The sequence below is a fragment of the Balaenoptera musculus genome, chromosome 18 (genome assembly GCF_009873245.2).
Source record: "Balaenoptera musculus isolate JJ_BM4_2016_0621 chromosome 18, mBalMus1.pri.v3, whole genome shotgun sequence".
NCBI classification, from domain to species: Eukaryota; Metazoa; Chordata; class Mammalia; order Artiodactyla; family Balaenopteridae; genus Balaenoptera; species Balaenoptera musculus.
Window position 1 is genome coordinate 64739933 of NC_045802.1, and position 25131 is coordinate 64765063.

Consider the following 25131-nt stretch of genomic DNA (forward strand, 5'->3'; position numbering starts at 1 on the left):
GTTCCCACCTCCTCTCATCCAGGCTCACTGAGAACCTGAACACTGGGCGCGGCTGCTCCTACCCGCCGCGAGCCCGTGTCCAGCAGGAGGCAGGATGGACAGTGGCCTGAGGACTCCTCTGCAGGCTTTCAGCCACTGCAGCCTGAGTTCTCGCTCCACAGCACCCCTCCCATCGTCAGCCGGGTACCAGCTCTCGCCTGTGCTGCCGCAGTTCATCCCTCTCCCAATTCTCCTTTCCTCTTGAAGCAACATAATTTCAGAATCTCACTTGCTGTTAACCACTTAAAACACTGATACGCCTTTTCTTTTGCTGGTTCCTTCCCCAGCCCTCCCCAGCACCACCGACGCTCCCCCAACACCACTCCCTCCTGATCTCCTTACAGCACCTCTGAGAGTGTCCAGCACGCTTCACCCCCTCCAGTGACCCAGCAGCACCTATGTCCACATCCCCAAGTGGCCTCTGCCTGGACACCCTGAGTACTAATGCCACCCACCCTTCTGGGCCATCTCAAATGCTAATCCTCCTGGGAACCAGCTCAGGAGGATCCAGGCTGGCACTGCCCTCCCTACCTCTGAACCCTCATAGGGATATAAAGTCATAAAGCGGGGAGACACTAGGTGATTCCTGCACTTACACAGTCCCAACTCCACCTGAGACCAAGCCTTGCACAGAGTCAGCCCATCGTGGGCATCAGGCTAAGGGAAGGAACAGACTACGTGGCTGTTCAAATCCGTCCAGCCGGTGACTGCGTGGCTACAGCCTTACGTGGTCTGAGCTAACACAGCAGCAAGCGAAAGGTTATGCGTGTAGGTTATACATCTTGTCTAGACAGAAGTTCCAATTTCACCTTAAGCGTGTTACCAAGATAAAAAACCTCAATATCCAGTGTATGTATGGTAGAATAGAAATTCCCCACTTTCAAAAAAAAAAAAAGAAAAAGTATGCCTTAAATGAGGAATTAAATCTATTGAGCACTTGTCTACAAATAATAGGTCTGCGAAGGGAAAGAAGTCACAATCTTCCAGGGGTTAAATGAGACTCCATTCAACACAAGACCAGCCTGTAAAGTTGCAAGAAGTGGTGGTTGCATTTTTCCCCAGGACTCGGGCTGATGAGAAAGGTGAAATTAAATTGCCATTAGAGCCAGGAAGTGCAGACCCAGAGCAGGTCTTGCAGGAAAGTATCAACGTCAGAACTGCAGCCAAAAAGACTGACTTCCCAGTGGCTGGTAGGGGAAAACCTAAGCAGCTCTGTGAACAATATAACCTCAGAGACACATTTTACTGGATGTAAAAGTCACTGAAGACTTTTAGTGCTTTGCAGTTGAGACAAGATATTTTTAATCCTATTGCAGTAGCTCAACGCCAAGACCTTCAGTCCCCTTTCATTACTAAGAGAAAAATAAGGGGACCATCGCACCACCTCCAAGGTAGCCAGGGGTGGTGGGTTTTCTTCCTAGGAGCCCCAAACATGACCTGAGTGGAAATCGGGGAAGATAGCCCATCCAGTCTACCGAGTCCCAGGCTGCAGAAGGCAGTGGGGCAGCAGGGTTTCAACCACACTCTGTTCTAAACTCTACGTGCCCACCACACCTCCAGCCCGTCTGTGGTCAAACCTCACCTAGTTCTTCCATTCTTGCTGCCATTCTCATCTTCTAATTAGGCATTAACACACCTAACTGAGAAGCAGGGAAAGGAAGAACACAAATTCTTGCTCTTCTCCTCCCCTTAGTGTTCCAGGTGACTTTGCAGCCCCAAAACTGAAAGGAGCCCACAATCCATCTCTCCTGTTAAGGGGCTTAGAATACTCCTGGGGAGTCACGACACGATCACCCGGCTTGACATGATGCTGGGCCGTGCAGGGCTGGCCCTGCACACAAATGGAAGCCCTAGGTCAGTGCGAACGGAAGTGCTGGGAGAGGGGCATGGGGCTGCCGGAGGGCTCTGCAGCATTTGCTTAAAGCAAGGACTGACGAGAAGGCAACCCAGGGGGCCCACAAGAGTGAGCCAAAACCAGGGATGAATGTGACAGGTCACACAGACAACCCGTCCTCCCCGCTCCCCCGCCAGAGTGGAGCATCGTGCGCTGTGAAACAGAGCTGCCAATGGAGCCTAGAGTTTAAAATTCTGATTCTGCAAGTAACATGGAAACTTTGAAGGTCTTCGGACTAAGACCACATGATGAAAACAACACCTTAAAATAGATATTCCACGTGCTAGAAGGTACTAAGAAGGCAATGTAACAATGGTTTAAAAAACCAGGCTTCGGGCAGGATCCTAGTTGTCATTTACTAGCTATGTAAGGATAGGTGAGCTATTTCACCTGTTATAGGAACCTGTTTCTTTATCTGTAAAGTGGGGACACTAATGCTTATCCCATTCAACTGCTATCAGGATTAAATGAGATGACATGCAAAGGCTTCAGGAGTGCCCGGACCACACAGCAACCTCGGCAGCGGCGATCGAAGACAGCAGCTGCGGCAGCAGCAATAACAAAACCACAGCAGCACAACACACGTGTGAAGCCTCCATCTGGACAGGTTACTGTGTCACTAAGAATGTCACTACAGTTCAAGGATATCCCTAAATGTCCTCTTTCAAGATGTGAAAGCTTCATAAAAGAAATTTTATTGAACTGCATGGACCATCCCTTAACAGTGTTGCTAGAAGCCCCCATCAAAAAGAATGATAAGGGCTTCCCAGGTGGCGCAGTGGTTAAGAATCCACCTGCCAAGGCAGGGGACACAGGTTTGAGCCCTGATCCGGGAAGATCCCATGTGCCGCGGAGCAACTAAGCCCATGCGCCACAACTACTGAAGCCCACGTGCCTAGACCCCGTGCTCTGCAACAAGAGAAGCCACCGCGATGAGCAGCCCGCGCACCGCAATGAAGTGTAGCCCCCTCTCGGCGCAACTAGAGAAAGCCCGCACGCAGCAACGAAGACCCAAAATAAATAAATAAATACATAAAATTAAAGAAAAAAAAAAAGAAAAGAAAAGAAAGAAAGAACGATAAATTCAGGGGAGCAGAACTGACCCCGTATAACTGATCTGTTTTATGGGCAATAGCTTTTTATACTATAGAAACTTCATCATAAAAAAAAAAACTCACCTTTTATGACGACTGAATGATCAAATAAAAATCACAGCCAAAGCTATCTAACTTCACAAGAGATCTATTACTGGCCATCCATCACTATCGACAAGTAGGAACAAAACAAATTAGATGTTTTGTAAAGCCCAGACACTCAAGCTCACGCCCAGGCCGGCTCACAAAGCCAGCTTATCTTCATTTTACACCAATTCATACACACACAACTCCTTAAATATCTACAGGTTCTTATCTTGGTGATGTAAATTATTCACCCCTGGCAATTTACAGACAGTTAGATTAAAAAGAGAGAGAGAGTGACTGTGGGTATGGTGGGAATCACAAGTTTGAAAGAAAGAGGGCAGCTAGAGATAGGATTACACGTAAGTGAAAAGAGAACAGGGACAAAAAGGCCGATGGAGAAAAGGCATGCTCAGAAATCAGCAAGCAAACCATCTGCGGAGGAAAGAACCCATTTGTAAACACAGAGAATGAGGTGAGGCTGAGGCCGTGCTTCCCGCCCAAGGGACGGAGACCTCTCAGCATGTTCACTCCCGCCCGGCCCAGAGAGGAACCTATTCACCCCAGGACTGAGCACAGCTGTCACCTCGTCAATGGAGTTATTTAGCACAGGAGATGAGATCTGCTCGCTTCTCCTACTTTCAGGCAACTTAATCGTCCTGCAGTCATTACTCGACAAGAGCCCTGCACCGCTGCTACTTACACTACTGCCCGTAGATGAGCAGCCTCTTAAGGTATTTATAACGCACCCTATGTCAGAAGATGGAAGCACTAAAGACTCTCTGGAACGACCACCAGCTTAGGCAGTGAGAGCGTTAGATCTCACCTAACTGGCACACTGTGACACCAAATAAAAGGAGGCATTTTAGGTAAAATCCACCGACAAGTTAATAAAGTTATTTGCCAGCAAACCTTGATTCTTCGGATGCTGACGACTGCCTCTGACACCTTCTCGACGGCCGAAGGGAAGAAGAGGGTGACTGTCAACCGCACAGCCCCATACAGTGTCACCGCCACAAACACACGGCTCGCTGTGATCACATTGCCAAGGAGCACATAGGTGGTGAAGGTGACAAAAACAATGATTTTGCTTGCAACAAAAAACGATGCCAAATTCATTCCTCTAAGGTAGGAACTTCTCAGAATCTTGGAAATTTCCTTCCTGGAAAAGAGTAGGAAATAGATTTTAAAAGAAGCATCAACATCCAAGACATGAATTCAAGCGCCCTGTGTGAGTGGCCTCTTCCTAGGGAGTGGACACAGATGAAGATAAACCATCCCTCACATCATGGAGATACTACACAGTGCACACCTGGGGGCCTGCCCGACACAAAGACCACACACTTCATCACCACTTCACTCTTCCAACTAAACAGAGGCTTAGTGTCACATTTTAAACATTTTGGGTCAATCAGACTGGGTTTGAACATTCAGTCAACATCCATTCATAACCAGAAGTCCTGCGCCGGGCTCCTCACTGATGACAGAAAGACACAGCCCATCCCCTCCAGGAGTTGACGAACTCATAAAAGAATAGAAAAAACAACCCCAAAATTGTGAGACACCAAGACATTAGGCAGAGGCGCCAGCAGGGCCCCCACGGGAGCACAGAGCAGAGGCGTGTAACTCGGAGCAGTAGAGTCGGGGCAAGTCACATGCAGGTGGACCCTGAGAAGATGAGCTGGAGTCAGTCGGGCTTGGCGGAGGCCAGAGAAGAAGGACGATGCGAGTGTGTTCCCAGCAGAGGGAGGGGCGCCCACAAAGGTGCAAAGTGAGAGGTGACAGGGTGCTGCCGGAGAATTCTAAGTACCCTGTGCTGGAGTGTAAGCCCTCATCAGGTATTTAAGTCAAAGACGGAAAAAAATTCTACAAACACAAAGCAAAGCAAAAAAGATATTTATGGCTTTGTTTGGAATGAATAATACTGACTCATAAAGTTTGGCCCGATATAAGTACCCAATCTTTATAATCTCCCTATTTGTGCTATATTAACATAAATTATACTTTTAGTTTAAATATTGTTTTAGATGCCAACATCTTAAATCATTGTTTATTTGGAATCTGTGCTATTAAGAAATACTTGGGGGCTTCCCTGGTGGCGCAGTGGTTAAGAATCCGCCTGCCAATGCAGGGAACACGGGTTCGAGCCCTGGTCTGGGAAGATCCCACATGCCACGGAGCAACTAAGCCTGTGCATCACAACTACTGAGCCCGTGAGCCACAACTGCTGAAGCCCGCTCACCTAGAGCCTGTGCTCCGCAACAAGAGAAGCCACGGCAATGAGAAGCCCGCGCGTCGCAACAAAGAGTAGCTCCCGCTCGCCGCAACTAGAGAAAGCCCGTGAGCAGCAACGAAGACCCAACGCAGCCAAAAATAAATAAACAAATGAATGAATGAGTGAATGAATGAATAAATAAATTTTTTTAAAAAGAAAGAAATACTTGGAATTTAATTTCTGTATAAATAAGAAGCATATATTTTTTTTCCTTTAAGAAGATGGTAAATGGAAGAGCAGGTTAAAATGATGTCTCCACTGTTCTACTTAACCCCACTGCCACGTGTTGGGGGTGGAGTGGATAGTAGTTAAGTTCACCTTAATGTGAAAACTTGGTAAGACTTCTAAACCATTCAGTAAATAAGAGATAAATTATGAAAATATGCTGTATATATACAAAAACTTACCTTCTCAAACTGGTAATAAGGTCTGCAAAAGACTTTTCCCAACCATACATTTTTATTATTCTGATGCCAGTTATAACTTCATTCATGGTCCTGATCCTGGTGTCTGTGAAAGCTGCAGTCTTACTCCTAAGGGACAGACATGAGAGATGAGCCTTAGTGACCACAGCCCAACTTTCCTTATCAGCAGCAGCAGTGGCACAGCCAGAGACCAGGGATCAAATGATTCCGTACAGCTCTTTTGCGCTGACAGGCAGGTCCTACTCAAAATAGAAATGGAGAAGACTTCAATTAGGAAGCCAACCATTCAGCCCAATTCAAGAAGTAACTTGGAGAACTTGCAGTATCTGCTAATGAAGACCCAGAATTAATCAGATACAAACCATCTGCCCAAGGATGTCACGGTCAGGTAGGGAAGGCAGAAAGACACCCGACTCTTAACAGGAAGACAGTGGCTGTGCTGTAATAAAAGAGGAGTAAAGTGCTGGGGAGCAGAAAAGATGGGGCTGTTAATTCCACTGGGAAAGGAGAACAAGAAAGCCTTCAGAGACCCGGCAGCATTGGAACAGGGCCTCAAAGGATACGGAACACCTCTCCACAGCAAAGAGAGGAAACGAAATTCCAAGTAGAGAAAAAAAATACCACACGAAAAGGTACACACACACACACACAGAAGAACTCAATGAGCTTCACCTGAGAACCTGGACAATGACCCACCTCCAACCCTCTGGGACCTGCTTCAAGCCTAACTAATCAGCATTAGGCTCTTCATCACCAGCCATTTTTCTATCACATAGGCTGCTAGGAATGTGGCTTTATAAAGACATATTTAAGATCGATCTTGCCCTTGGGGTGCTTATAACTTAATGGAAACGCTGAATTAAAAACAAGATGCAAACATATACACACCTGAAAATGGCTCTAACACAAGCATAACAAAACTAGATGCATCTGGAATTGACCCTATAAGATCATTACTATTTAATAATGCTTAAATAACACTATTCAATGTACATTCTGCTTAAGGACACTCTACTTGCTCAGGTACGGTGCCGGGAGGAGCCAGCGGATGCTGTCACCTTTCCCGCTTCAGGATCAAACTTCAGCTTAAGGCTGGAGCATCTACTGGCTAAGCCTAAAGGGTCTACAACACATGCAAAGAGACCAAAGAAAGCATTTTTGTTTTGTTTTTGTTGAACAAAAGCATCAAGCAGATGGTGGATGTTACCAGTTACATATTAACACTTTTTTAAACCAGTGTTTCTCTTACCGGAGTGATGAAAACAACTTCCCAATGCAGCTTTGCAAAGGCAGAAGAATAATTAGAACCGCCATCCCAGCAAGACATGATATTCCTACTTCCATCCAGAGCAGGATGGTCACTATGATAGCCTGCAGTGGTCCTGCCCACAGAAAGTGCAAGAATATCGTTACCTTAAAAGAAAAAGAACAAAGCCTTCTTAGGAATGTATAAAAACCAGACCAGTAAGGACACAACTTAGAAACAATCTTCTGTCAAAGAACAGACGGGAACCTAAACAGAAATGATCACAGTGGGTTTTAAACCTGCTAAAGCAGAAATCAAGTATCTACCCCAGGTGACGCTGTTCTGGGACAGCATAGGGCCAGGCTCAGGGACGTCCAGGGAGAAGAGGACCGGGAGCACCAGGAAGATTTCAGTTTTGTCCATCCCACAAATGAGCCCAGGGCTTCCTCAAAGTCTGCCCCAGAATTCAGCCCCTGTCAAGAAGGGCCACTCCAGGAGGACCCTTCGAGACACTAACCACGCGGGGCAAGAACACTGCTGCCTATTTATTATTAGAAAAATAAAATTCTCGTCTAAAGGACAATACACATTATTACATCTAATTTGCACACAGAAGAAATGAGAGTTGGATAAAGAGAACTCTTGGTCTTATGCCTTCAAAAGAATCCTGGCCAACGCCAAACACTGGCACCTGGCATCCCAAAAAGCTAAACACAGTAAGGACAGGAAATGGAAGAGGATCCCCCAGGGGCAGCTTACCTGATCAAACCTGTTCACATCGTTGGACAGCAGGTTGACTATCTGGCCTGTGGTGGTCTTCCCCATGGCCAAGTTACTCAGGCGAAGTGCCTGAAACAAGAGAGGGTAACAGAGAATTGGATCCCTGCGGTGATACCAAGTCACTCTTAGAACGTAACAAAACAGAGCACGTTTTCGCGGGGTCTTGAGTGGCGCCAGGACGAGCAGGATGACCCCTGACAGCAGGGCTCTAGGAACCCATGTTTATCCTTTGACGCCTCAATGTGGCGACAGCCACGCCCACAAGGACAGCAGACAGAGGCCGACGCAAAATCTCCCGCCTTTCTTTTTTTTTTTGATGAATCTGGACATGCCCAAAATATAAAGGGATGTAGGTTCATGCTTAGAAGCCAACTAAAGTAATTTTGGGCCATATTAGATGAGAGCACGGAAGCTGCCTTAAGGACAGAAATTAGGAGACACAGGCTGCAAATCAATCATTAATTTTGTGTGTGACATCATTTCAACACTGTATTCTCAGTTTCCTCATTCTTTGAATGGAAATAACTCTTCACCGTGCATAAGATCATAGGGTACGTATGAGAGTTGAATGGCAGATATTTGTTATCTACCATGTGGAGGACACCAGGAGCTCCTGGAGATATATTTACTGATAGTCATGTCTTCTTGTCTTTGGAGATGGGACAAGATATATACCAACACCTGTAATTCAGGTGTGAAGTGAACAGTAAATACAGTGGCACAGGGAACTGGGGAAGGTTTCTACCAAGTGACACTGTAGTGAGGGAGGAGCTTGGACGACGAAAAGGATAAAGTATATGGAGAGAAGGGAAGGGCACTGTGGGTGAGAGGAACCCATGCAGAGACTCCAGGGAGGGAAAATGCAAAATCTGGCTAGAAAGGTGGTCTGGGAAATAGATAAACAGTTTGGAAGGCAACATGGAACAGTCAGTGTTTTTTCACATTACAGAAACTCAACTTTAGGAAAATTAAACGGAAGAAGTGACTGGCCAGAAGATTTTTGGAAGAAAGGAGAATTAAGGGTCAGTGAAACAGTCAAGAGGTAACCAGACTGTGCAGTAGGGATGTGTGAATGGTAGCAAAGGGCCACTGAAAACACTTTGAAAGGTAAAAAATGCTTTGCAAATATGAGCGAGGGAGGGAGGGAGGGAGGGAGGGATATACCACTACAGGAAAGAAAGAAACCATATTGTGCCTTAATTACTGAAAGCTCTCTTGAAAATAGTTTTAAAGCCTATTTTACATACAAATACATGTTAATCCCTCATGCAGAAAATACTTATTTTAAAGAAGTAGCTAGTTTGATCCCTAATTTGAACAACTAAAAGAAGGCAGAATGTTCCGCCAAACTCTGAGTTTAAACTGATCATCAAAAAAAATCAAGACAACTGCACCTAATTGGAATTGATGCACCAAAAGGCTGGCTCTGGAACAAAAGTTAACATGAATCAACTATAACACTGCAGCCAGGGACTTCCCTGGTGGCGCTGTGGTTGGGAATCCACCTGCCAGTGCAGGGGACGCAGATTCAAGCCCTGGCCCGGGAAGATCCCACATGCCACGGAGCCACTAAGCCCATGCGCCACAACTACTGAGCCTGTGCTCTAGAGCCCGCGAGCCACAACTACTGAGCCCATGCACCGCAACTACTGAAGTCCACATGCCTACAGCCCATGCTCCACAACAAGAGAAGCCACCACAACGAGAAGCCCGCGCACCGCAACAAAGAGTCGCCCCTGCTCGCCGCAACTAGAGAAAGCCCGTGCGCAGCAATGAGGACCCAACGCAGCCAAAAATAAATTGATTAATTAATTAATAAAAACAAAAACAAAAAAAAGACTGCAGCCAACACAGATATCAAGGATCTGTCAAAAGAAAATCAGTCATATTCCACACAGGATAAAAAACAGAACATGAAGTGACAGTAACATTATTAATGAGGAAGACGCAGCTTACAAGCAAACTGCCAGATTTCTGTTTCCAACCATGAAAGAATAATTGGTACTGGACTTGCCCTCCATTGTAAAACTGCAAAGTTGAATGAAATATATGAAGCAGCTGTTTTCAGGCACTGAACGACAAGCAGGGCTGAAGTGTAAGCCTAGAGAAGAGGAGAGCCCGGGACTGGCCTGTCTTTCTGCCTGGGGGTACCTTCTGCCCAAGCAGAGCTAAACTTTCACTGAACTGAAGAGGAAGAGATGGCTGTTCTAAGTTGCAGAAACAGCTGGAATTTGGGCAGGAATAGCAGAGGGCAGACCCAGAATATCTTGTGGGGATTTACCAAAGGGACTCTGCCAGAACTTCACTGTCCGTGAGCAGGGTCAGACCCATGAGGCCTCTGTGAGGTCACGCAATGCCAGGAGACTAGAGTTTCTGCCTACCTAGAAGAAAGAGTTCTTCTTAAGCGCCTCAGACATTCACTTAGCTGCCAGGAAGGCCATGCCTTACGGTCTAGAGTAAGACCCATGCACTTGGACTAAGTTCAAAATGGAAATAATTGCCCCAGATAGACAGACAAGACAAACAGAAAGATAGAACGAATAAGCCAATCCTAACAAGACCAATCTACCAGGAATTCCCTATCAGAACAAATACCCTTTAACACAGACTTCCTATAATGTATACTTCCTAACACCCAACATGACAAGACAATTTCTAGACCTGCAAAGAAGCAAGAAAATTTGACCCATAATCAAGAGGAAAAAAAAAAATACAAGCATTAGAAATAGACCCTGAGATGATCCAGATTTTGGAATTAGTAGACAAGAACTATTAAACAGCTATTATAAATATGTTCAAGGAATTAAAGGAAAATATGGTTATAACAAGTGAATGGATATAGGTAATTTCTTTTTTTGGTTTTTTTTTTTTTGGCCTCGCCACGCAGCTCGTGGGATCTTAGTTCCCCAACCAGGGACTGAACCCGGGACCCCGGCAGTGGAAGCACAGAGTCTTAACCACTGGATCACCAGGGAATTCTCTGGATAGGTAATTTCAGAAGAGAGATGGACACTATCAAAAAGAAGCAAATGGAAATTCTAGAACTTAAAAGTACAATATGAAAAGTTCACTAGATAACTTTAATATCAGATAATTTCCATTGCTCTGTGCCCAGATTCATTAAGTCTTTCTTTTAGTTTACAACCTGAAGAACAAACAGAAAACAGAGAGCGAGAGCAAGATTGATAGAAGAAAAGAAAGCCTAAGGGTTCAATGGGACCATACAAGCAATGAAACACACATGTAATTGGAGTCCTGGGAGAGATGACAAAATAGGGAAGAAAAAAATATTTGAGGGAATAATGGCTGAAATTTTTCCAAGTTTGGTAGAAAATATTAATTCAGATACCTAAGAATCTTAGCAAACCCCAGAAAGGATCAAAACAAAGAGACCTATGCTTGGGCACATCACAGTCAAAATGCTGAAAACCAGAAAGTAACAGTCTTGAAAGCAGCCCACGAAAAACAACACATTACATACAGAAGAAAAATAATACAACTAATAGCTGACTTAACAAACTCAATTCTGTAACTATGTATGGTGATGGATATTAACTAGGCTTACTGTGGTGATCATTTATATACACATATGCACATACATACTATACACTATATACACACACACACACACACACACACACAAATACTGAATCATTTTGCTGAATATCTGAAACTAATATGCTGTATATCGATTATACCTCAATTTAAAAGGAGGAGGAGATAGTGGAACAAAATTTATAGAGTGCTGAAAGAAAAGAATAACTGTTAACCTCAAATTCTATAACTAACAAAAGTAAATATCCTTCAAATGATGAAGGTGAAATTAAGACATTTTCAGATAAAGTCTCAGAGACTTTATCACCACCCAACCTGATCCTTAAGAAATTACAAAGGATATTCTTCAAGCTAAAGGGAAATGGTACCAGATGGAAATTCAGTTGTAGAAAAATAGAGAAACCAAAATGACAAACAAACATGTGGGTAAATATAAGAGATTGTATTATTCCTTTCCATTTCTTTGCGAAACAAATGGCTGCTTAAAAGCAAAATAATGGTAACACCATATTGTGTATGTAGATGTAAAATATGTAACAATAGTACAAGGGATAGGCTGTTACTCCTATACGTTTCTTACATTTTATGTAAAGTAATCCAATATTAACATGCAAAAAAAGACTGTAATAAGATGCCTATTTTAATCACTAAAGCAAGATTAAAAATACGAGATACTGATAAAAAGCCAACAAAGGAATCAAAATGGAATACTAAAAAATATCTGAGTGACTGAAATAAGTCAGGAATGGAGCCCCGCCACCCCAAAAAAAGGCAGATGAAACAAATAGAAAATAAACAGTAAGTAAAAGGCTTAAGCCCCATCACATCAATATTTACACTAAAAGCAAACATACTAACACTCCAGTTAAAAGCCAGAGACTGCCACACTCACACTGGATTAATAAAAGAAAGACCCAGCTTGTTGTATATGTGAGATACACTTTAAAGTAAAAGGATGGAAAAAGATGCGGCATGCAAACAGTAAGCGCAAGAAATCATGTGAGGCTATCTTATTATCAAAGTTGATTTTGAGTCAAGGAATTAAACTACCAGAGATTAAGAAGGACATTTCATAATGATAGGATAGTCAATTCACCACTCCTAAATGTGTATGGATCTAATTACCGAGCTGCAACATATATGAGACAGCAACAGAACTATGGAGAAAAATCAGAAAACCCCACAATCATAGCAAGAGAATTTAACATCCTTCTTCTCAGTAAATGTAACAAGTAGACCCCCCCCCCAAAAAAAAAAAATCAGTAAAGATACAGAAGATTTGAATAACAAGTAACCAACTTAATCTAACTGACATTTATGGAACACCACACTCAACAATTATAGGACAGGTTTTTTTCAAGTACACATTGTAAATTCACCAAGACCATATGCTGGGGCCATAAAATAAATCTCAATAAATTTCTAAATATAAAAATGGTACAAAAAAAAAAAAATGGTACGCAGAATGTTCTGATGACAAGAATTAAATTAGAAATCAATAATTTATATCTTATCTAAAAAGCACAACTATTTGGAAATTAACATATTTCCAATATGTTAACATTGGAAATAAACAAAATATCACAAGGGAAATAAGAAATATGCATTATCAATTACATGTCTATTGCCCTCAAGAGCTATCAGGTAGTTGAGTGCACAGACATGTCATAGTCATTTATGTCATCATGATCATAAAAACAGCTACCATTTATTCAGCACATACTACAAGCCAGACACTGAATAGAAAACAACCTTATTTGTAAGAATTGTTTCCTATTTTGCACATAAGAAAATAAACTGAAAGTATTCTTACCTGACAAAGAATGGGCACTCAGTTATTTTGTTTTTAATGAAGCAAAGTTACAACTTGTGAAGGAGAAATGTTACCTGCCAAGTCATTAAACAAAGGATGTTGCAGTCATCAAGCTGCCACATTACTGCCGGTCCCCTGAGGGAATTCCGGATGGAAACAGAATGCTGGTCATGAAGCAGTCGACTGCTGCAGCCACCCCTGCCGTGCACCCTGAGGAGACTAAGGATGAGAAAGCACAGGATACTGGCCCCAGATGGCTGGGGTGCATGTCAAAGGAACGATTTCAATGAGCCCAGACTTGTATCTTGCTATACACAGAAAAGTGCTGATTTCATTACCTTGAGATGTCTGGTTTTCTTTAACGAACAGTAATCTTTTGATGTTCTGACTACCCAGTCCTTGTTGCACAAACCCCTTTGTATCCTGCCTCGCCCCCGGCACCCCCTTGCTCTTCCGAGTAGCCCCTCAGAGTGATCCGAGCGTCCTGTCTCCAGGGCTTGAGGTCCTGAAAGAGTCCGCTAAATAAAATATAACTCTCAACTTCTAGATTGTGCTTTTTTTTTTTTTTTTCAGTCCACACACTGTTCCTCATTAATTTAGAAAATTAAAATTCAGTTCTAATAAAATGTTTATGTTATAGTTAAAAACATGTCACATCCAGTGCAGAGAAAAACAACATACAAATTAATGCTAATGTTTTGGTTCTATATTTCCTTTAAGTTGACATTTTACAAGGGGATACTATTTGGTTAAATCTGTTTTCCTTGTGAAAGCAAAATAGTTCCACCATGAGAACAATAAAAGGCAAACAAACTGGAATCAAATTTGCACCATGTATGTCAGATGCTAAATTAGTTAGTAAGCTATTAATCTTTAATAAATCAAGAACACCTAAATATAGATAAGAATTATATTATAAAAGCCTACCAATTTTTTTAAAGGGCAAAGAACATGTACAGGAAATTCACTACAAAACACACAAAAGGCTAATGAAAATTTGCAAATACTCAAATTCAAAGAAACTCAAAATGTGACATCCACGTTTGGCAAGGGTGTAGGGCCATCTCATTTCACTAAAGAGAACGCAAACAGTTAACTCTAGAAGGAAATCTGGTATATCAAAAGGCTTAAAATGTATACACCCTGAGAAATTAACGATGTCTCCAAAGGTTTAGCTTTAATCAGGTTCATTGCGCTGCTGTTTGTTAATATATAAAAACTGGAAAACAATCTGAATATCTAATTACTGATTATACTAGAATCCGCATGGCCTTTAAAAACAATATTATGAATTGCGAAGTGCGAATTCCACCCAAGCAAGGATCCATTTATGGTGGGTTCCTACGGCATGGGGGGTAGGGGGTGGTAAATTACATATGGGGTCATAAGAGAACTCTATAATCTAGGCCAAAACATCGATTTTGTTCAACTTTTTAAAAAAGAAATGCAAGAAACATTAGTCATTCATTTGAAAAATAAACAGTGTGTCCTTCCTCAATTATTTTAAATCAGCAGACTTCGTGAAACACAAAACCTAAGTGTGGGCAGATAAATATAACCATCAAAGGAGCAGAGGAGAAAAGAATGTTCTTTCCACAGAATTGAGTTTTCCAGACTGGTGAAAAGTATTATCCCTTTAAGAATCCAATCTTCATTTTAATAGAAACGCTCCCCAAACCGTTCTCCAGTAGTCCTTTAAAACAGAAGACGGGAGCTGTACTTCACCATCCTCATGATGAAGATTCCTCACCACTAACATGACTCTTTTCCAATGCCAATGATCCTCAGTGTGTAGACGCTCCTACGAAGTGCCCAAAATGGCCATGCTTTTTGGGTTTTCATACATTGTAATTCTATCTTGTCCCTTGCCGTCAGGCTATCCCTTCAAGAGACTATCTCACCATTTACTGCTGTTTCTAAACTAGGATATGGCTTCATAAAACTGTAAGTGAGTCAGAGTAAACAGGCTCTGAGTAAGAACCTAAAGGACTTTCAGAACAGAAAACAGGCACTGTGTCACTTATTTTGCACTTTTGGCTTACTTCCTGGGTCACGGCCCTACCCCCCAGAGTTGAGCTTGTCAGATAATGCAGTTTCTAGGTACATTGGGTATTCCTCCAACAGGCAACTAGGGTGAGAATATGTTTAGCTCACCTAAAGCAGAACACTGCTGTATTTTTCCCATATTGTTGCCCAGAGGTGCTTAGTAATGCTGTCACACCTACTGTCATGATTGCATAATCTAAAGCCATTAATCTCTGCTTTGAGGGAAGAAGCCAAACTCTGCCTAATATCTTCCACCCCCATGAACACGAGTGACCTCTATAAAACTAAACAGATTCCCTCTATGGGATTGAAGGAAATGAAAAACAAAGTCAATGCAAGATCAACCACATGCTCCTCTCTCATCTGACAACTCCATTGCCTTTTTTTGTTGTTGGCCTGATTTTCCATGGCTGGCATGCAAGCCAGCACAACTACTCAGAAGCTCTCTGTAAGCTTTGAAGGATGTGGCATTTACCTCCTGGAAGAAGAACTGTTAGCTTTCATTTAAATTCTGCTGGCCACCTTTTACCATTATACCACAGAACCTACTGGATTCGCCAGAACGCCATGTATACAGAGCTGACAAGTGAGCCTCTGAACGTGAGAGTCATAATGCGGACCACGAGAACCACTGGGGGATGGGAGCCTGTGATATCTACCCCAAGGTCAGGCTAAGGACGTGAACTCCTCAGGAGGAGTTTCTTCACATTCTCTGACCTCATCCCCTCTGGGGGATGAGTCCCTGAGGCAGTACCCTGGGAACCCCCCCAAGTCCTAGAGCTCCTGCATGGTGAAGACAAGCAGAATATGGCCAGGCCCCCATTCTGACAACTGCCACCAAGACTGTCAAACCCTTCACTGGTGACCATACAGCATGCTAAATACTACTCCCCATTGTGGAAGGGCCGGAAGTGCCCGAGGTTCTTGAGAACATCCCAGAAAACCTGAAACAATGAACTAAAAATAGGTGTTTACATGACTGAGATGGTGGTCAATATATACTGTTTTAGGAAAATGACTACAGTTTAATTAATAAAGTCTATGATATAAATGCAAGGAATAGATAAGGCAAATTCATAGACGTATGTTCAGAGTGAGGTCACGTTCCAAGATACTGGCTGAAAGACCCTTTACCCTTAGACCCTTCCACCACCAACTGCTCCGTTTGAAAGAGAAGCCCCGATGACTGGTTTACCAAGCAAGAGAAGTGAACAGAAAGATGAACCACACAGAAACAGCTGTGGCAAAGGTGAGCTAGTAGGGCAACAGGAAGAAGGAAAACCATGGAGAGTGCTGAAAACCCCATGACAGGGAGAGAAAGGAGATCCAAGAACATGCATAAATATACATTTTAGGGTTCGGCAAGAGAAGATAATCTTAATGAGAATACAAATCAACTAGGCCCCCCAAAAGGGGGGAGGAAAAAAGACTTCTATCAACATTTTTTTAAAATGCATCGTGGGGCTTCCCTGGTGGCGCAGTGGTTGAGAATCTGCCTGCCAATGCAGGGGACACGGGTTCAAGCCCTGGTCTGGGAAGATCTCACATGCCGTGGAGCAACTAGGCCCGTGAGCCACAACTACTGAATCTGCGCGTCTGGAGCCTGTGCTCCGCAACAAGAGAGGCTGCGACAGTGAGAGGCCCGTGCACCGCGATGAGGAGTGGCCCCCGCTTGCCACAACTAGAGAAAGCCCGTGCACAGCAACGAAGACCCAACGCAGCCAAAATAAATAAATAAATGAATGAATGAATAAATAAAATTTATTTTTTTAAAAAAATTACCTTTGAAGACCTAAACGAAAATAACCACCAACCTAAAATTGTAAACCTAGCAAAATATTATAAAGAATGAAGGAGAAATAAAAACATATTCAGACAAAAAAAAAAATTGTTTAACTAATTAGAATTTTTAAAAATAGGTATGAGGGGCTTCCCTGGTGGCACAGTGGCTGAGAGTCCGCCTGTCAATGCGGGGGACACGGGTTCGAGCCCTGGTCTGGGAGGATCCCACATGCCGCGGAGCAACTAAGCCCGTGCACCACAACTACTGAGCCTGTGCTCTAGAGCCTGCGAGCCACGACTGCTGAGGCCCACGTGCCTGGAGGCCGTGCTCCGCAACATGAGAGGCCACTGCAGTGAGACACCCAAGGAAGGAAGGAAGAGAGGGAGGGAGGAAGGGAGGAAGGGAGGAAGGAAGAAATGAATGAATGAATGAATAGATAGATAGATAGATAGATAGATAGATAGATAGATAGATAGATAGGTTTGAGTCATGATTACAGCACAGATCCAAGGGAAGGGAATGCAGAATGTTCATGCTGCTCTCTTCCCTTTCCAAGAGGGCATCACATCTTCCCCTGCCCCGTTCCAGTCTGCTGAAAGTATCATCCTACTTTCTCGATGATAAGAATCCCTCGGGCACAGATTAAATAATACAGATTTTTAGGCTTCTTCCTTAAAAAAATTCCAAGGGAGTAGGTCTGGGATTAGACAGAGGTTCTGGGTTTTTAACTAAGCACGAAAGTGACTCGCACCAGAATTTGGTGAACCTCAGCCTAGCATAAGCCCTCACCCTTTATCTGTTCAGCGAGAAGTTAGAACAGGTCTCTACTGCAGGTCAAACTACCATGCCCTGCACTGTACACAGAGTGCCCAGCCTCAAGGCTCATAAATATCCAGCTATTAAAAGCCGTGGAGAGACTGCTGCTCTGATGAATGGCTGAGTAGCTGATAGTGGAAGAGCCCCACTTCCACTGCAACCACATGGGTAGGCACTGGATAACTGCCAGTACGAGACTGATCCTTGAGAAAAGGGACACCCACGAGGTGAACACGGTCACTGGCCTGGCTCTCAGCCACTTCACAGCTGTGGCAGCGAACTGAGGTCCAAACAGCACAGGAGCCCCATGGAGCCGAGGCAGAGGCCAGAGACTGAGTCAGCTGGAGCAGCCGGCAGGTTCCTCCAGGGCAAGACGCCAGCCAGTAAAGAGGTTTACCAAAAAAAAGGATCTTGGGAGCCTCGGGGCACAAGGTAGCCTCCCTACTCTTCACCCCGTCCCCCTAACACACACACATAAAAAGAAATATCCAGCCCTAAATGGCAGTCAGTACTGCTGAGGTTTAGAAACCCTCCTCTGAAACAGACTTACTCTAGACTTGTCCTAGAAAAGACTAACACCAAGGCCTAAGAAGACCCACAAGAAACATGGGGCGTGAAGGTGGAGTCCCACATGTTAGACAAGCTTGGGAAAAACACCTTAGGACTTCCAAAGATCTAACCTAAAAAAGCATCAAACCAAGCCTACACAAGTTCAAAGACAGATTTGGGCAAAATTCAACACTCTTCAGAAGAACATCAGAATGCAAACCTACAAGGGAGCTTTCATAACGTCCAATAAACAATGTAAAAGTCCTAGACATGCAAAGAAATTTTAAAATGTAACACACACAAAAAAGAAGGCACTCTTCATAATAAAAACAAAGTTGACCCAGACATTCGATTTTGAAAGATTTAAAGAAACTGCTATACATACATTCCAAGTGTATACATTTGTCAAGAATTGAATGCACAAATGTGTGCATTTATGTAAAATACTCGAGTTGATTAAAAAATAGTGAAGAGAAGCAGAACTTTAGTTACATGAAAACAGAAGACTCAGTATTAAACAGTGTATTGTATACCCCAAACTTAGGAATTTAGTTACATTAACTTTTGATGAAAGGGTGTAGGAATTTTATTGTTGTTGTTGTTGGGGAATTTTTGAAAGGAAGCAAGTATTGCCAATTTGCTTTCAAACTGGCTAGCTAGTAAAAACCTATTACCCTGGGTCACACACAGCCCACCTCCAGGGGGGACTTAACATTGTCACTATGAGAACGGCACAGCTCAAGTGGAACAGTGCGCTGCCATAGTCAGGCTCCCATAAATGACTACAGCAAAAAATCCCATCTGAAGGTAACTTTGGCATATCCCAAAACATGGACCAAAGAGACACTCCATGTAAGGCCATGAATATAGACGTCTTTTACCCTGAGACTAGCAAACACGGGGAGTCTCTTAGATGGACTATCAACGCAGCCAGTGAGGAGGTAAGAGTGCAGTCAATACAGTGACAAAACTGGACACAAGCTGTATACATAATAAGACTGTAAATGTATGGATATGTGTGGCTAGATAAAGACTGGAAAAGAATCTGCAAAATGATACCTGCCATTATATATAGGATGATGGCATTTGGGGTATTTCCTCCCAAATTTTTGGAATAATGGTAAGCAAAAACAGCAATACTTAAGAGACTGATAGCTTTGTGGATTCCTATTAGAACTATGATTTCCTAACCAACACTTTTCTCCCCTTCTATAACTAATCGCTCAGATCTGGCTCCTTTCTATTCTTTTCTCCATCTCTCATGAATATTGCAATGAATTAAAAGGTCTACATACTAACTCATTTTGCTATTTTGTCTAACATGTATTTCTGCCCACTATTGTACTAGATCAGTTCACATATACATGAGATGAAATAAGACATTATTATATTCTTACAGTGACCTACTACTCTCATCTGTGGGATATCAGGAGCAGTTATTGAGAACTAAATGCTTCACCAAATAGCCAAAATGGTAAGAGTTAATGAATGAATGAAAGAATGAATGAATGAATGGCTTGTAAGATACTCAGACTGCATCTCCCAGACCTGACTTCCTTTCCAATCATTATCTCCATGAGGGTCCCTTGCAACTTCATGCATGGCCATGTACAATAGGCGTCAGGTGCATTTTCCTAAATCACTGCTCTGATCATTTACTACCTTACTAAAAACTTCCAGGGGTTCCCCTCTGCCAACTAAATAAATCCAAGGTCCTTAAACTCATGATCAAGGCTCTCCATCACCTGGTCCCTGTATTCCTTTCTAGATGTACCTTGGAGCCTAATGCTCTCCTAAATTTTTATGCCAACTGTGCTTCCACAATTCCCTGAATAAACTGTTTCAACTCTCCACCTCAACACTGCTCAATGCATGGAACGCCCCCCCCTATGTGCATACACATAGACACACATACACAAACACACAGACATCCCCTCCACCAACTGGAGGGATCCTTTCCTAAACCATTAAGTCTATACACTTGTGTACCACTTAGCACCCGTACTGCTATTTCATCTGATTATATTATGTATTTGACCCTTCTGTGACTGAGTGCCAATAATAAAGACGATAGGAATGTTTGAACATTAGCTAAATGCCAGGCACTGTGTTAAATGCTTTACACAGATTGACTCATTTAATCCTCTCTGCAACCTTAAGAGTTGGGTACTATTACAAACGAGGAGATTAAGGCTTAGAGCAGTTTGCCTAAGGCAAACATCTACAAAGAGGGAAGCTGGGGTTCATACAAAAGCAGTCAAACTACAGAGTCTTGTTATGCTTACGACGCCCACCCTCCCAAATTTAATAAATGACTTCCGTAAAAAGTGCTTTGCAGGAGTTATGTTATCCAATGCTCAAAAAACCCCATGAAGCAGATATTCTCTACTCCAATGTTTAAACTCAGGAAACTGAGGGCCTGAGAAGTGAGTTCACTCACAGTTTAGCCAACAGCAGAATCAGGACTGGATCTCAGGTCTGGCTGTCCTCACGGTCCACGCTCACAGTCTTCTACCCTATCCGACCTGCCACAACGTCTTCTACAAAGTGCCCGTGCGCCTGACTCAACACCTGACGGCTCGGCGCACACGAGGCTCCCGGCGCGGAATCTGAGACACGGGAGGGCTGTAGAACAGCCACCACCCTTCAGGTCTACGGCCGCAGTTTCGAAAGGGCATCTCCGCTGAGAAAGGCTAAACTCGCAGGCCGCACGACACCCCTATGTACTGGAAGATCTTGGTTATAAGACATAAGAAAAAAAATTAAGCTGAACATGCATTTGAGGCCTATGGCTATTACCTGGCATCTTTTAAAATTCCCCCCATACAAAAAAAAAAAGAACTTCCCTGGCGGTCCAGTGGTTAATACTCTGTGCTTCCACTCAGGGGACACGGGTTCGATCCCTGGTCAGGGAACTAAGATCCCACATGCTGCATGCGAAAACTAAAATAAAATAAGATTCCCCCCATACCAATTAAAATGGAATGCCTGCGGAGAGGGCCCGGGTATCAGTGTTGTTTTTAAATTTTCATGAATCCATCGTGCAGCAGTTCGGGAACCACTGAGCTAAGCATTCGCTTCCAGCTTGCACTGCACCCCACACAGCAGACAGTTATCAGGAGGTAGAATACAGTTGACACCCGTTACTCTCCAGCAGCAGAAACATCCCCTTCGAACAAAGCTAAACCAAAGTCTCTCCTCTCCTTCCTTAACCTGCTTTGTTAGGAGTACCCACAGAAAATTAAACTTTCACCCACTGGCTCCTCTTAGCTCTCCCCAGCAAATTAGAACAACTGCCAATTGCCCCCTGATGAGATTAACTCTTCACAAGATGCACAGACCCAATTCAAGGTTATATCAGAAATAAAAGAGAAATAAGGAAAAAAGTGTGTTTAAAATATTTTAAAAGTGTGGAAGAGTGTAAGAAGCATTACTAGTTCACTCTAATCTTGTCAGAAAGTTAGAAAATACCATTAGAAGAGAAAGTCCAAACAAAGTATCACGTGCTTCAAGGGAGTCACTCTATTTCCATAAATACCGCACTGTTTCACTTTAACAATACTCAAGATGCTGGTCCCTCAATATTTTCAGAAAGAAAATATAATACAACCACAGACTAGTAAGCAAGATATCAGATTGAACCATACGAAATTGCTGTTTTATAAGCCCAAATCAGTTGAACATCTGTCATTCCATATTGTCCAGTCTAAATTTAAAGCAATCTACTGTCTGTACCGAAACAGAATTAGCTTTAAATAAAAACAAAAGTTCTGAGAACTATGAACACAACATCACATGGCTGAGACAGTGACAAAGCTTTCTACTCTCTGCTTTCCACACTCCAAGGAGCAAATTCAGAGGGAGATGACACTGGAAGGGTGGGATGAAGAGGGAGGTGCTGCAGGGGCTGAACCCTTCCTTCCCTGCTCACACTTAGCACACTCAGTGCATAGATTTTTTTAAAGTCAGGCTCCATTTACGCACAGGACAGCAGACATCGCTCGGAGGAGTCTGTAAACTTGGTCACCCCCTGCACCCTGGAAGGCCTCCTTCTACTTCCTGCTTAGGCTCTGTGAGAAAGGATGCCTGCAGTCCTGACCACTGATCTTAAAATGTAACTGAGCTGGGACTTCCCTGGTGGCGCAGTGGTTAAGAATCCACCTGTCAATGCAGGGGACACGGGTTCGAGCCCTGGTCCGGGAAGATCCCACATGCCACAGAGCCACTAAGCCCATGTGCCACAACTACTGAGCCTGTGCTCTAGAGCCCGTGAGCCACAACTACTGAGTCCACGTGCTGCAACCACTGAAGTCCGCGCGCCTACAGCCCGCGCTCCGCAACAAGAGAAGCCACGGCAGTGAGAAACCCCCTCTCTGCAAGTAGAGAAAGCCCGCGCTCAGCAATGAAGTCCCAACGCAGCCAAAAATAAAAATAAATCAATAAATTTATAAACATATATATATGACTGAGCTGAAGTGTCTGAAAAAGAAATAACATGGTTGAGTGGAGGAGGGAGTCTTAAGAGACAGGATTAAAGGAAAGAGAAAGGGTCTTTCACTCAGAAAGATGATGGTTACCTGAAACCATGAAATAGAAATAGTGTGGATACAACGAGCATGTATGTCCCCCCAAACTGAAAATAGAACTACATCACTTAGATGATTGAAAATAGATGTGAGGTAAGTAAGAATATTTCTCTAGGCAGGATGCTGATCTATAGAAACAACCTCCTTGAGTCAGCAGTCGATTCTCATTACTGACAATGTTCATGGTCTACAGTCACGATGAATGTGAACTAGTGAATATTCATCGCTCCTGAGGGAAATACAGGGCTAGGGTCCCTGGCAGCCTTTGGTAACAACGTCTTCACCATCTCCTCAATACTCACATAACCTTGTTTTACGTATGTTTCTACTTAACCTTATTTAATTGCTGTTGTAAATTCATTAACATTGGCCTCACAGCCGGCAGCAGTATAACACATACCTGAAGCAAGCTTACTCACCTACACACATACTTTCTCCGTAAGACACATGACAGCCCTCCTCAGCTTAGGAACACCAGACAGCACTTCAGCCCTCTTTAGGGGCCATTTTAAACTGCAAAATCACACCCCAAGAAATACAAAAATGTGGAAAGCAAGGCACCAAGTAGACCAAAAAGAGGGCATCTGTTCCATAGTATGAAAGCAAGAACATATTGTTTTCACCCCAGCTGGGACTATGCATATCAGATGACAAAAAACTTAAGAGACTATGTGCACACCCGCAGAAGACCATGAAAGAGCCACAAGTACTGATTTTTAGAATTACAAATAAATTTTAGCAAGTAGGCAAATTCGCAAACACAAAATCTACAAATATCCAGGATTAACTGTACATAAATTCTTTTAAGACAGGTCTACAATAAAGGATAAAGGGAAATTAGGGTGTTTGCAGCGAGTCAACTCATCTTAGAAGCTGAAACAAAGAATGACAAATCTCTCCTGCAAACTATCCTTTGGGTAACACTAAAGAGAGTGATGATTTCAGCCACAAAAAGAAATCTGCTCAAACTAATTAGATTCTGCAAGTAAGTCTGCACTGGGTAACAAGCAGCAGAGAACACTCAGTGATCTCCATGACTATCCGCTCTGGCTTTACCTGGCGTTCAGACAGAGCAAACCAACCCATCATCGGGTCCCACCATGGGGAACGGCCACAGTTCTACAAACTGCACACAAAGTCAGGAAACCTACAGTCCACTAGGCTATTAAGGAGCCTCTTAAGGAAAGATATCTGTGCCCTATGCATTTTATAATACATAAAATCTCTGTGCCATATGACAAGATCAACCTGCTTAGTGAGATTATCATGCTGTCTGCCCCAGGTCAGAACACCTGTAACATTCAGGCACGAAGACAAGGTCAGGACTGGAAACTGGGAGATACATTCTCACTACTGACTGGGGTTGGAGATCAACAGCTGTCTTCAAGCCAGGCTCAGCTTGCTTGAAATTACCATCTTCCCCCAGCCCGGGCCCACCTCCCATGCTCTGAGCTGGGGAAGTTACCCTTTGAGATTTGAAGCTGGATGAGTTCTCCTTCTTCTCTGTCCCAACCAAAAACAAAGACAGGAATTAAGACACTGGTCTCACTGTAAAGGTGATAGCAACTCATGCTGGGAATATCACCAGGGACTGAGGGCGATTTTCTAAAATGAGTGAATATAATGTTTAAAACACTATTCCTTTGAGGAACCTGTGTTTGTAATGCCAGTCTGCTGACTTTACAAAAAACAGAGCCCGTGTTCCACAATCCCTTTATTTGGTAAGAAGTTCGAAAAAATGCCCTAGAGATTTGAGGAACATGAAGAGACCATCATGAGCTGTTTCAACAGACCAACAACTGGAGCCACTGATCCAAACAAAATGTCACAGTTCATAAAAACTTCTCATTTAGTCCTCAAGTTAAACAGAAAAATCAATGATCAAGTGTGAATGTAAAATGATGTAGCCACAGTGGAACAGAGTATGGAAGTTCCTCAAAATACTAAACATAAAATTAGCATATAATACAGCAATTCAACTTCCTGGGGATGTACACAGAAGAACTGAAAGCATAGACTTGAACAAATATTTGAACACCCATGCTGACAGCAGCATTATTCACAATAGCCAAAAGGTAGAAACAACCCAAATGTCCATTGACAGATGAATGGATACACAAAACCTATAATGGAGTATTATTCAGCC

General features: G+C 43.2%; 1 protein-coding gene across 8 annotated transcripts in view; it reads right to left on the reverse strand.

The window, feature by feature from the left end:
* ABCC4 (ATP binding cassette subfamily C member 4) overlaps positions 1 to 25131 on the reverse strand; it is a 219616-nt gene that overhangs the window by 133525 nt on the left and 60960 nt on the right. For all 8 annotated transcript variants that reach the window (XM_036831959.1, XM_036831960.1, XM_036831953.1 and 5 more), the window contains 4 exons: positions 7817 to 7906; positions 7061 to 7224; positions 5794 to 5919; positions 4024 to 4273 (listed from right to left, as the gene is read on the reverse strand). In XM_036831959.1, coding sequence (XP_036687854.1) covers positions 4024 to 4273; positions 5794 to 5919; positions 7061 to 7224; positions 7817 to 7906 — 630 coding nt within the window. The remainder of the gene's footprint in view (positions 1 to 4023; positions 4274 to 5793; positions 5920 to 7060; positions 7225 to 7816; positions 7907 to 25131) is intronic.